The sequence below is a fragment of the Arvicanthis niloticus genome, chromosome X, assembly GCF_011762505.2.
Source record: "Arvicanthis niloticus isolate mArvNil1 chromosome X, mArvNil1.pat.X, whole genome shotgun sequence".
Taxonomy (NCBI): domain Eukaryota; kingdom Metazoa; phylum Chordata; class Mammalia; order Rodentia; family Muridae; genus Arvicanthis; species Arvicanthis niloticus.
In genome coordinates, this window is record NC_047679.1 from 103411472 (window position 1) to 103424278 (window position 12807).

At 34.9% G+C, this 12807-nt stretch overlaps 1 protein-coding gene across 1 annotated transcript in view; it reads right to left on the reverse strand.

The window, feature by feature from the left end:
• The window catches only part of Tenm1 (teneurin transmembrane protein 1), a 748830-nt gene that overhangs the window by 132432 nt on the left and 603591 nt on the right, over positions 1–12807 (reverse strand). The window contains exons 19-21 of the mRNA XM_034485178.2: positions 8289–8408; positions 2769–3030; positions 41–308 (exon numbers count right to left, since the gene is read on the reverse strand). Of these exons, the coding sequence (XP_034341069.1) occupies positions 41–308; positions 2769–3030; positions 8289–8408 (650 nt within the window). The remainder of the gene's footprint in view (positions 1–40; positions 309–2768; positions 3031–8288; positions 8409–12807) is intronic.

Sequence of the window (12807 nt, forward strand, 5' to 3'; positions counted from 1 at the left end):
TGCTATTTAAATAGAAATAAATAGAAATACTTCAACATACCCAAAGCTTCTGCCAGGCCCCAAACTTTCTGTCCATAGATGTCGGTCTTGTTCCAAGCAAATGTATAGACCAGATTAATTGCAGCAGGAAACCACTTCTGTGTGAGGCGCCCTTCTACAGCTACTGTGAGGTGAACTTTAATCATGCCCACAGGAATTGTTGAATGTGTCAAAAGGATCCGTAGCAAAGTTTTATACCCAGGTGTTCTACTGCTCAGGTAACTCAGCCTCACAAAGCTGGATGGAATGGGGATTTCCTCCTGTACAACCTAAAATTGAAACACATACACACAAACACACTCAGAAACAACAACAACAATTAACCCTCCAGCAGTCACAGGTAGAGGAAGCTAACAAATACTTTGTTGTCTGAGAAACAGGACAAAGGAAAGTGAATACTGGGATCTACTGATGTTAAGCCACGTGTTCCTAGATTTTTATGACTCTGAGAGACCAACAGTTTTGAATTTTCTATTAAAATATGAATGAGAACGAGAAATACAGCCAACACTACAGATTGCTCTCATCTTCTGCTGCCAGGAATGCCTGTAAAGAACAATTTTATTCTTTCAACAGTGTTCTAAAAATTGCTTAACAAGAGTTGGGAAAGGTAACATTGCCGAATGTCAAGCAATGTAGTGCTCTAGGCTTTATTAAGGGGTCTTCTTCCTTATAAATACATACACAAATGCTTGCTTGGTGCTATTGTCACATGTCTCAATTCCACTGCTTATTTAGGCTGGGCTTTCTAAGAGGAAGGATTGCAGAAGCAGGTATTGATATTTCCAAGCAGAAAGCAGAAAGTGATATTTAATGACAAAAGATTCTGGAGTTAATCTTTACTGAAGTCAGCAAGTTTGTTTACTTTGGAGCTTGGAATGATCTGGAGGTCAAAATTTTAATCACGATTTTCTCACATTTTTCTTTGATTGAATGTACAAATGGCTGGGTTTCACTTTCTCCAATTTGGCTCCAATGACCAAAATGAAAATAATTCCCACTAATTCCTCCGTTAATCTTGTAGTAAACATTGGTTTCAGAGTGAAAATGCCATTTGGCTTTGTTAATTAATTGGTATTACTTATTTGTTTATTACTACAGATGGAGCTAAATGTCAAAAACTGGTAACTAAAACTGATTTTGTATTTCATGATTTTTACTTTTCAAAATAAAATAGCTGAAGAGGCCATTTTATTCAGGATATTTAACATGACATGGAGTGTGTAAATATTTTCATGTCCTGGTTTATTACGACTCCTTTCTCCTTCAGCTTCTTCACACTTGCATGCAAAGTGGACCAAAGAACTGATAGTTAAATGCAATGCATCACATACTTTTCCAGATCTGGGGTATTTTTTGCCACTACCAAGAACCTAATGTCTTTTGTATACCCCTTAAAAAGAGTTTTGTTTTATTTCTAGTGTTATGTGTCTGTGCATGTCTGTGTATGAGTATGCGCACATGAGTGTAGGTGCCCATGGAGGCCAAAAGAGGGTATCTGATTCTATGAAGCTGCAGTTCTATGCAATTTTAAGGTACCAAATATGGGTCCTAGGAATCAAACTTGGATCCACAGGAAGAATAGCAAGTGTACTTAACTGCCGAGTCACTCCAGCCCCTCATCTATATTCTTTGTCCAGTAATTTCTCCTCTACACTATATGTTTTCTATTAAAATTGTCCACTGGCTACTTTTTCAGATCCCAACTATACTCAATGGTCACACATTTGTTACCTTAGTATTACATTTCTATAAGGAAATATTTCTATGTTTGAAAACTTTTGTGTTAAACAAAGACTTATACTTTCTAATGGCATCTGTAGAATTAATGCACCAATTATACATATATTCATTATTTTCCAGCTTTTTTTCGTATTGCCTAAGGAAAAGTGTTGGAATAGCCAAGACAGCTGACAATCTGAATGGCTTTTCCCAGCGATGGTTACTTTGGTGTGCATTGTTCCTCAGTGGGAGTACTGAGAGTTTGGGGGGCTGTTGTGATAGCAGTAAAGTCGATTCAATCTTGGAATGTTCATTAAGCTCTTTGAGGTATATTCTTGTTGATTTTTAGATCTGTAAGGCATTTATGTGTTATCTACTTTTAAATATCATTAAAACATTTCTATAATGTTGTGTATGAATGGTACTATGGCTGTCAGAGTGGCTTAATAATGAACGTCCAGTAAAGAATAATTCTTAGGGATGCTAAACTATTAAGATCTTAACTACAAAGCTCAAATACTAAAAAACAACATTATGTAAAGCACCCTCTTTCCAGGCTTGAAAACTACCTTACTAAATACAGCAAAACAAGAACTTCCAGACTTCTAAGAACAATGACAGTAAATACATCCTACACAATAGAAGAAAAATAGGTTTTAAGCAGCTTCAATTTCAGAACAGAAACAGTCCAAGCTCATTAATTATAGTGTTATCACCATTAAGCCAGATTACCATAATTTTTTTAGGACATCATGTTAATTTTGTCAAAGTTGAACATTTCTCTCGAGAGCTAGTTTAGCTTGCTATTTCATGGCCACAGATGGCGCCCTTACATCTTTTTTAGTCAATAATGTGCTAGAAAAACTTCATTCAAAATGTGTCTTTTGAAAAACAAAGGGTCTCATGTTAGAAGGGCAACAGTAATGATAGAAAAAGAATTAACCATAATATACTGCCAAACATCTTAATGATTCTGACTTCATACATGCAAAGCCCAATATACTCACTTGCAGCTCAGGAACAATAGTTCCCCTTTCTGGACAGGAGCCTCCAAATGATGTAAGTGGTGAAGGAAGTACAATAGGATTTGGGCTGATGAAGTTGGAAATATCACAGGATGGAGTGTCTGCTACAATTCTCTGCATGATCACTTTCTCCACCACAATGAACTGATTCCAGGGCAACCAGAGTGTTCTCTTTTCAGACAGGAAAGGTGATCGGTCAAAGGTTAAGACTACAGAGATACCACCAATGGCTACAAGGTCAAAGCTAAAAAGAAAAAAATAGGAGAAAGAGAAGGAGAAGGAGGAAGAGGAGAAGGCATTGGAAGGAGCCAGGGGAAGGGAGAAAAAAGGCACTCTGATTGATATGAGCAGTTCAAATAAAATTTAATATTTAAAATAAAATAGGCTAATTATAGCATTTTTTCTTGATTTGGGAAAATTGTATTCATTTTTGTTTTCTTTTTGATAAATTTCCACTCACTTGGTATTCATTTCACAGGTGATATCTTTTTTATAATTCAGTCAACTTTTGATATGGAATTTTGTATCAGTGTTTGATATTCATCAGGAGTGAAACATCAATTCTAATATTGTCTTAAACAAAATTATTGTATACATATTTTTTAAAACCAAATTTGACATTACTGTTTCTCCTTGTTTGACAAGTTATTATTTTGCAATATTTTAAATATGCATATTCATTCCAAGAAATTCTATAAACAGCTACATATAGTATATATTTACATATATACAACCATGTATTTTCTACTTACTTATCTATGTACCTATCTATCATCTATCAATATATCTATTGATATATATATATATATATATCCAAAAGATAAATGTCTTGTTCAAGACCACAAATACACTGTCAGAAATCAGTCAATGTTCTTAAGATAACTTTGGTTGAAATATACCAAAAAAGAAAAAGTGCTCAGAGAAATTTAATTGAACTAAACCATGCATAAACCTCCTGCATCTAACTACCATCTTGAGACCCTGATTATGTTTGAATTCCATATTTAAGATTTCTGATTTTGGCTTCCTATTGTAAGAAAATTGGTACCTCACTATACTTATCTCTGTTGTGTCTGACAAAAGAAGGCTATCTCTTCTGTAAGCCAAATATGTCTCTCTACAGAAGTGGTCTCTGACAAGATTATCTTATGGGAGAATAAAAGCCTCAGCTTTTATTTCTTTCTGCACTGATGGCTCCACCTCACTTCTTTTTTAAGTATAATGATGTCTTTGAGGTAATGCACTTGAAAGCACTCAAAAAGATGAAATATAATAAAATGTAACAAAATGATGAATCATTACATCTTAAAATGCATAAAAGACAACATGATGCTCCTTAATACTCAAAGCAACACAAGTCCATATGAAAACAATATAAGTATTTCCCTATATTAGAAAAGGTCTTTCAGTAAAACTCTTCTTGAATGTCAAAAGCCTAATAGGGAAATTGACTTAATTAATCAAGTATTACCATTCATCTCTTCTTGAAGAAAGTTTCAGGTAAAGATAATGGATAATAACAAAGGATGGTTAGCACCATATATTTATTTGTGCTTTTTTTAGTGAAGTAGCAGTAATATTATGACATATTCCAAAAGGAGGATTTTAATAACTGACTTAGGAAATAACTTTGGTTTGAATTTAAAAGTAAAACTAAACAGCTTATGCTTTAGACAGAGAGGCTGAACTCATCATGATAACAGAAGTTATTTAAGACAAGTGTCAGGAGAAATGTCTAATACTGTTTGTCAAGAAATCTTTCCTTTACATCAACTTATACATAGATTTCACTTCATGTTCTTGGTCAAATGTGCTTGCTTTGGACAAACACCAAGCCCTAACTTTGTAAAACCTGGGTGCTTATTTATTGAAAACAAACAAACAAACAAACAAACAATAACAACAAACATAAAGACACAAAAGGCAAATAAATTATCCAAATAAGAACCAATATCTAGGGACTATTCTCTTTTTACAAAGGTTAAGAAGACAGGGAAATCACCTTTTTTGTGTGGAGTGTGTTAACTTTAAACACATTGCGTTTGAATCTCATTTTTATTATATTAGTTTTGTGTCTGGGTTAGTTTTTACAACTCTATGAACTATAGTTATATATTATTAATAAGGTATCCAATATGATATATTTACAACTACTGCTACAAATAAGACAAAGACATATGGGTCAAGTATATAATTGGGAATCAGCACATGTTAACTTTGTTCTCAACTTAGATACATTATTCCACTAAATTTTCTGTACATTGCTCTTTGTTGCAATTCAAATAAATTGTAGGCCTGCTTTTGATTACTTCCACAAAGAGCTACTGAGTTCTGAGTTCTTGAAATTTTCTCTAGGTTTCTTATGGTAGTTAGTGTTATGTTTCAATTTGGCTAAGCTACACAACTTAGTTATTCGTCCAAATACAAATCTTTAGCTGATAAGGTTAAGTTCTTTAACCAGTTGGCATTAAGTAATGGAGATTTCCTAGATGATGTGAGTGGGTTCTCATCAACCATTTGATAGACTTAAGAACAAAATTAAAGTTTGTCAAAGGAAATAGAAAATCTTGCTCATAACCTCTACAAATGATTCCTGAGTTTTCAATATACAAACCCATTTTATAGCTATCAGATGAGCAGGCTCTACAACAATGTAAGTCAAATCCTTGAATTAAATCCAAATCTCTCTCTCATATATATATATATATATATATATATATATATATATATATATATATATATTCAGTCTCAACTTTATATTAACTTTGTGTCTGAGTTAGTTTTATTTAAATCTCCATGAACTGTAGTTATGTATTATTAATAAAGAATTTATTATGATTGTAAAATTTCTTTTAACCCTGTACTGACTGAGTTACTTGTCTAAATTGAAGGTGGTAAACAATAGAAGAAAAGAGCAAGATTACTTGACTTGAAGCCTTGGACTCTGACCGACCTCATTAGTTGTGTTAATGTCAGTGAGCTGTCCTCTGCCAAAAGGGGGAGAGATAAATAATGGTGACCCCCATAAGGTTGTTGTGAAGGTGAAGAAAATGACGTTAATGAAAACATATTTGGCATACAGGCAACTCTAATACACATTTGTGTCTTCTTTAGACTTGACTTTTATTTTCCATTCTTCTTGCCTTTTTCTGTGTATTTAACCTTTGACTTCACAGAGAGCTCAGCCTTCTCTGCCACCATGCTTCCTTTTGTCTTGTTTTATACTGCTTTTGTCTCCTACCCTGTATCTTCTCTGTGTGTCTAGAAAAGTGTTTGTCAATTAGCAAGTTGTTAATATGGAGATAAATAATGTCTAGTTTACAAACATTTTGACATTTGGCATGAGCTTGCAGAGGTAACTTAACCCAAGCTAGTATATATATACTGTTGGTGGGAATTGCAAGTACTGCAGCAGATTCATGTGACTGATGCTTAGAGACACAGGGCCCTTCTTTGCAGGACCTTGAATTCCACACTATATCTACTAGGTAATACCAGCCTTTCTATAATCTTTATTTTGGGGTATATTTTCATGCAATATTATACTTTTGAAAGGTACTTGGTCTGAGCAACAAGGAGACATAGAGAAGAAAAACTTCATCACAGTCGCTTTATGTCTGAGAAATGCTAGTGGTACAGGCTGGGTGGCATTTAGGACATATATTTTCAATGTAGATACTCTTAAGGATCCTGCAAAGAATCTCATTGCTAGAGAGAACTCTTGCTAGTGTTTCCCATTTATAGAAACTGGGTTTTCATGGACAGCTCCTCAGAGGAGGGTCTTGGCATTTAAAATACAAAGTACAAAAACTGTAATAAAATTATTCTTTTAAATATTTTCTTTAATCAGGAAATAGAAGCTTTTAGACATTTTAGACAATAAAATTGTTTTAGGTTCTTTTATAAAAAAAAAAGAGGGGGGGCATGGAAGCAGATGTCCACGTGTCTCCACCAGTCAAAGACAGTTTGTATATCTAGGTTGGATATTAGGTTACACTTCTGATTGAGCATTACCAAACGTATAAAGCCTTTGACTAACACCAAAAAAAAAAAAAAAAAAAAAAAAAAAATCAAACGAAGCATTGACCCAAACTAAAGCCTCATTATACATCTACAATAGGTCATAAGATGTCAAAGAAATAATTCTTTTCTCAGTTAATACATATGGTTCAAGATATTGGCAAGGCAGAAAGTAGTATCAATTATTGGTATTGTGTATCAGTTATTGGTGACTGAACTTCCAAAATTCTGTCATTCAATCCAACTGAGAGAAAAGTCCAATTTAATCAACAAAGAGTTCTAATTGTGGAATATTTTACAGAAAATATTGTTTCCCTAACATCTTTGTGAAGCTTGTTCTAATAACAAGATGGCTGGTTAGTAATATAATTTATATACAAATAATTTTCTAAACTCTCTAAAACCAGTTTCTTGTCTTAAGTAGGTTAAAAACCTCTATAGTCTTTTTAATTTTTACACACATTTTCTTGACAGGCAGTTGAGAAAATAAATTTAGCACAGCTCAAGTTGAACAATTAGCATTTCTGAAGTGGGTAGTACTAATAAGGTTTGATTGTAGGTTCTTGAAATAAGATACTCTCTCAAACTGTGATAAAGCTCTGTGCCAACAGGTCTTTTTGTGAGTACTGAAGTGGTTTGTTATGAGTAGGACACTTTAAGGGTAGCCACCTGGAGACTAGGGCACCCCAAGTATATTATTATAGTGTTCCTAAGAGTCACAAATACCTACCTTCAAGATGGACACATGGGTCTATTGACACAATGATTCTGAACAAGTGTCTATCTGAATGACAGCAAGAAAAACGATTTGGGGAGCAAATCCTTTTCTGTAGTGGGAAGGCTTATTATCTCTGAGGTCACACTTCCCAGGTGTTACAGAACCCTGAGAAAGCACTGCCTGGTTGTTGATACTTGATATTAACTTAGTATAGTTACATGGGCTAGTCATGCTTGTCAATCAGTTGCAATCCCTTAGGAAATATGTAATTTAGAAGGGGACTTTGTTTTTGCTATGCTAGGGATCAAACCCAGGCCCTGTACATCCCAGTGCACCCTTCTAGCCCTGAGCTATATTTCAAATAGCAGGGAAAGGACATTTAGAAATCCCTTAGTTAATGTGACTAAATTTTGAACTTTTAGAAGAAGCCTTTTTACACAGTCATTTCTCAAATATTTGAAATGTTTTTATACTTATTGGGCAAGAACCGCTTATGTTATTTTGTATTTTATCATTTATTTTTGGCATCATCTCACTGACCACATGTCCAGTGTTTCAGGAGGGCTTGAGTATGATAGTGTAATAGTAGAAATTTGGTTTGATTAAATTGGAAATAGAGGAATCAAATGTCACTATTTCTTTTTCTAGATAAAACTAAAGGGAAGATAGGCTTACTATCCTTGTCACATTGTGTGAGTCCTGGTTTTACCTATGGCTAAAGATCAGTACTTTCCTCCCACAATGATTAGAAGCAACAGGCATACCTTCCATCTTGCCGACTGATGGTAAAGCCATAGTCACTGTGATGCAAGAAACTGACATTGACTCCCACAAGAGGGGTTCCATCTACAGCCACCACTTGGCCTCGAATCACACAAGCACGCCTGCAACAAAAGGGCAAAGATAATCAGAGAAGCAAAATAAAATTAAACTCTAGTGTCAAGTTGTAGAAACTTTGGAAAACACTCAAGCCTGATAATGAAGAAAACAGTAAGTAAACCAAGTAGAAAAGAGTATTAATAATATTTTGGGAATGGTCTGCTTTTTATGTATCAACATTGGGATCATGTTAGGCATCATTCACAAGTCTGACATTTTAAAGTTAATATTATGTTATCAATATTATCTGATGCATTGAGAATATGTACTACATGATTTATTTTTAAAGCAACATTCAATGGCTTGCTTAATCTGACTTTTCATTTGAAGACATGCTGTTTCTTCTTTTCTTTTCCTTTCCTGAGCTTTTTATTTTCTTGGGAGCGTGTTCTATGTGTTCAATTATACTTTTTGTTTGTCAAAATTAAAATGAATTATATTAGTTAACATAAAAATACCTTCTATGTTTGCCTAAAGTCCCTGTTGACCACCTATACCCTTCTTAGTTTTTGCCTTTTAACCACAGTTAACTGTGGTATCTTTTTTCTATGTATTTTTCTATTCATCTATTCATACAAGAATGAATATATTAAAGTTCTTGATATGGACTGACAAACTATTTTGTATAGAGTACAACCAAGCTAGCAAACTTAGTTGGGTGTTTGTATATGTTGTGTGTTATGCTTGCATGTAGAAAACCGAGTATAATCTTGGGGATTTGTCTTTTTCTTCCACCTTGTTTGAGACAGGGTCTCCTGTTGTTGGATGATGTATACATCAGACTAATTGGCCTGCTAGCTTCTGTAGGTTTTCCTATCTGCACCTGCCCTCTTGTTATAAGGGCATTGGGATTATGGACACATGCTATTATGTCTAGCTTTATGTGGATTCTGTGGATTTGAACTCAGCTTGCATGTTAAATGTTTTTCTACTGAGCCAGCTCCCCACCTCTTATTTGGGTGCATTTGAAATCTACAGTGAAGATATAGTATTCAATAACAACAGTATGTTTTCCTTCTCTCATTTAAGCAAAACATGTAGGGACATTTCTCTTTTAAACAAATAAATTTCATCTTTATTAAGATGAAATTTCATTCTAGTTCTTAAACAGGACTGTTGTTAAAGGGCACAGTCCAGGAAAGTGACCATTGCTTTCAGCTCTAAATTGTCAGACAACCTGTAACACATTTTAGGAGTATGTAACGTGAAACGAGGACCATGGAATAGATTCAAAGCAAGGACTTTCCACTGGTCTATCATTGATTGGAGCTGTGTGGAGGGAGGGGGGATTTTCTTTAGACTCCAGTCTTAGCTCTGGCAGTTCTGAGTTCTTGTTTATGAATTTTGTTGCTCAAACAGGCCAGGCTAAGGAAAAATAGGCTAAAGCTTTGACTATTATCTTTTTATAAAAATTACATAGGGCTCAGAGTGTTCTGGAAAGAGAAACCTTCAGTTCAGGTGGGCCATGTTTTTTTTCCACCAACATAGATTTCCTGATTAACCCTAATAATATTACCATAGGATTTCATATTTTTCAGCATAATTATCATTCAAGGCACATTTCTGAAGGCTAATAGTAACAGAAAAAACTACACAGTCAAAGCGTCTCCAAATTAACCAAAGACATGTAGCAACCTGAGTTTGTTTTAGACAATAAATCTCGTTACTAAATCCTATGGCAGTTTGAGAAAGTGGTTTTAAGTGAAGCTGATAGAACTTATTGAGTTTCCTAAGGACATTCCTTAATATAAATTATAAGACGTTAAGTATTACATAAATGGAAATAATATATCAGCATTTCTGTATATTCTGAGCACTCAGACAAATACTCCTTGTTCTGTTATACAGATCATTGGCCTGTAAATTGAACACTGATACCTCCTTGGCCAGGTCTGATTTTCTCAATCACTCTTACATCTTATTCGTTCTAGTATAGAAGACACCCATAATCCTCGAGTTCTAGACTTTGAACTGTTGTTGACAAATCAGATTTCTGGTTCTAAACCCAATGTAAAAAGAAGAAAAATAAAGAAAACCTCCCTGCTTATGAAGTAACAGCTTGTTTAATGTATTTTAAGATGCATTAATTTGTATCTGTATCATTTTTCCCTACATGTATTTAAGTGTAACACATGATGAGTACAGGGCCTATGGAACCTAGAAGAGGGCATCAGATATTGGGTAGCCGAGGATGTAGACAGTCATGAGCTGCCACGCAAGTGCTGGGAATAGGACCTTTGTGCTCTATTAAAGCAGTTAGTAATCCCTCAGTTCTCTGTAGTAACAATTTAGAAATCATCACAAAATATTTGATAAGATAAATAGAGGTTAAGTTGAAGAGAATTTTGAAAACTGTCTTACCAACTACTTACAAATTGGAGCCAGGGACCTGAGGAGAGATTGCACAGATAACTCATTTAGAAGTTGGTTGTACATTCCTTCCTGCACCTCAAATATTGTTGGTCATTTTGGGGGAACACATAGGTTACTCGTGAACTTGCCAATCTCCCATCAATTAACTTTGTTGAGGGTTTTGCCACAATAACACCTAGCTTGTACTTGCTTACTCTCTTTAGGTAAAACAATTTTACACTCACTCGTTTTATTTGCCCACATTAATCTAGATATTGTGTCTTTCCACAGTTGTACTAGACTCAATTATTTTTGTTTTTATTTTGTCAAGCCTGGTTGGCATTATTGCCTCATATTTTATGACAGACACAGATCTGTCTCTTCTTTTTGTTGCTCTTTTATTTTCTATATGGCTTATATTTATGAAGGATCCAGGGCAGTGAGTGAAAGACTCATAAAAGTCATCATTATTCTGTGCATTTCCCTGGATTCCTCTCTTCCTTCATTCTGTATCTCATTCCGAGGAGACCTGTCTCTTGACTCTTCTGCTTCTCACTGTTCCTCATATTTTATGAAGCACACAGATTTGGGTGATAACTACTCATCAAAGTCATCATTATTCAAGACATTGTCTACCTGTTCTTCTCATTTATTTCAATCTCCATCCCTAATAAATAATGTGCACACACTTATCTTTCTACTCTCCTACTTTTTTATTCTTCATATTTTATGATCCACACCAACTTACAGACTATGATAAAGCTCCGTAAAATGTATTATTCTACATTTATCAGTATTGAGCTCTTTTTGTAATGTATTAGACATTAAATGTTCTAAGATCCCCTGTATATTGCTGCATTTGTTCTCATTATTTACACACTCCATGTCATCTATTTTTTACAAGAATAATTCTTAGCTCCTTTTATCCTTGAATTGTTAGTACTTCCTCTAATCACTGACCAATATCATTGATTCAGTGTCAGTGTAAAGTATATACATTTTGGGACAAAATTAAAGTGTTCTTTCTATTTTTTTTTTTTTAGCAACTTTGATTGACATTTTATAGAGAAAACTGGGGGGAAAAGATCTCACTCACACTCAGAGTTTCAACCCCCAAAGCTGTTGAGCAGTCTCTCTTCTAGCGTGCCCCATCTCCAAATGGCCAGTAGAGGGCATTTACTCTTCAGCTCCCAGTTTGTGAACTTCAATTTCCAATTTGCTTCCCAATTCTAGATGTTATCCTTGTATTTATCTCCCTTTTACTGACCCACTCGGGACATTTAATTTCTGTACCAATTATATAACTTGTTCTGTGTACTGATTTTAGTCCCAAAGCAACCTGTGGAAGCTATGGGTTTTCAAGACTCCAGTTGAGTAGGAAAGTGTGAATGGTCATGATGTATCTTTGATAAGCTAAATGCAATATTGCATATATTTCTTTATTCCCATTATGGTGTCACCCCATTGTGTATTCCAGAGAGTACCCAGATTTCTCCAATTGGATCGAATGTAGACAGAACCACCTGACCTGCCCTTAGCATGTTAAACTTGCCTTCAGGCTCAATCTATTGACACAGGCCTGTAATCCCAGCTACTCAGGAGATTGAGGTGGGAAGAACCCGTTTGGGCTACACATTGAGTTTAAGGCCAGCCTGGTCATACAATGAGGTCTTATACCAAAATGAAAAAATACTAAATGAGACATGGGCATACATTAGTGGTAGACCACTTATGTAGCTTGTTCAAGGCTCTGGGCTCAATACCCAGTACTACAAGAAAGCAAAATGAAGCAAAACAAAAACTGAAATTACCTTAACCCCAAGTCCTAGTCCCTTAAGAGTGCATCTTTATTTCTGAAACCTTATCCATTCAATACTGCAGAGAAATCTTCCGTTGTTAAGCCCAGATGATAGAAGATACTGCCTGGATTGTATGTATGCTGACTAGTCAGCAGCAAGTATCAGCCCAACTTAATTTGTGTGTGTGTGTGTTTGTGTGTGTGGTGTTGTGTGTTTGTGTGTGCATGCATGTGCTTTGTTCTTATGCTTGTGT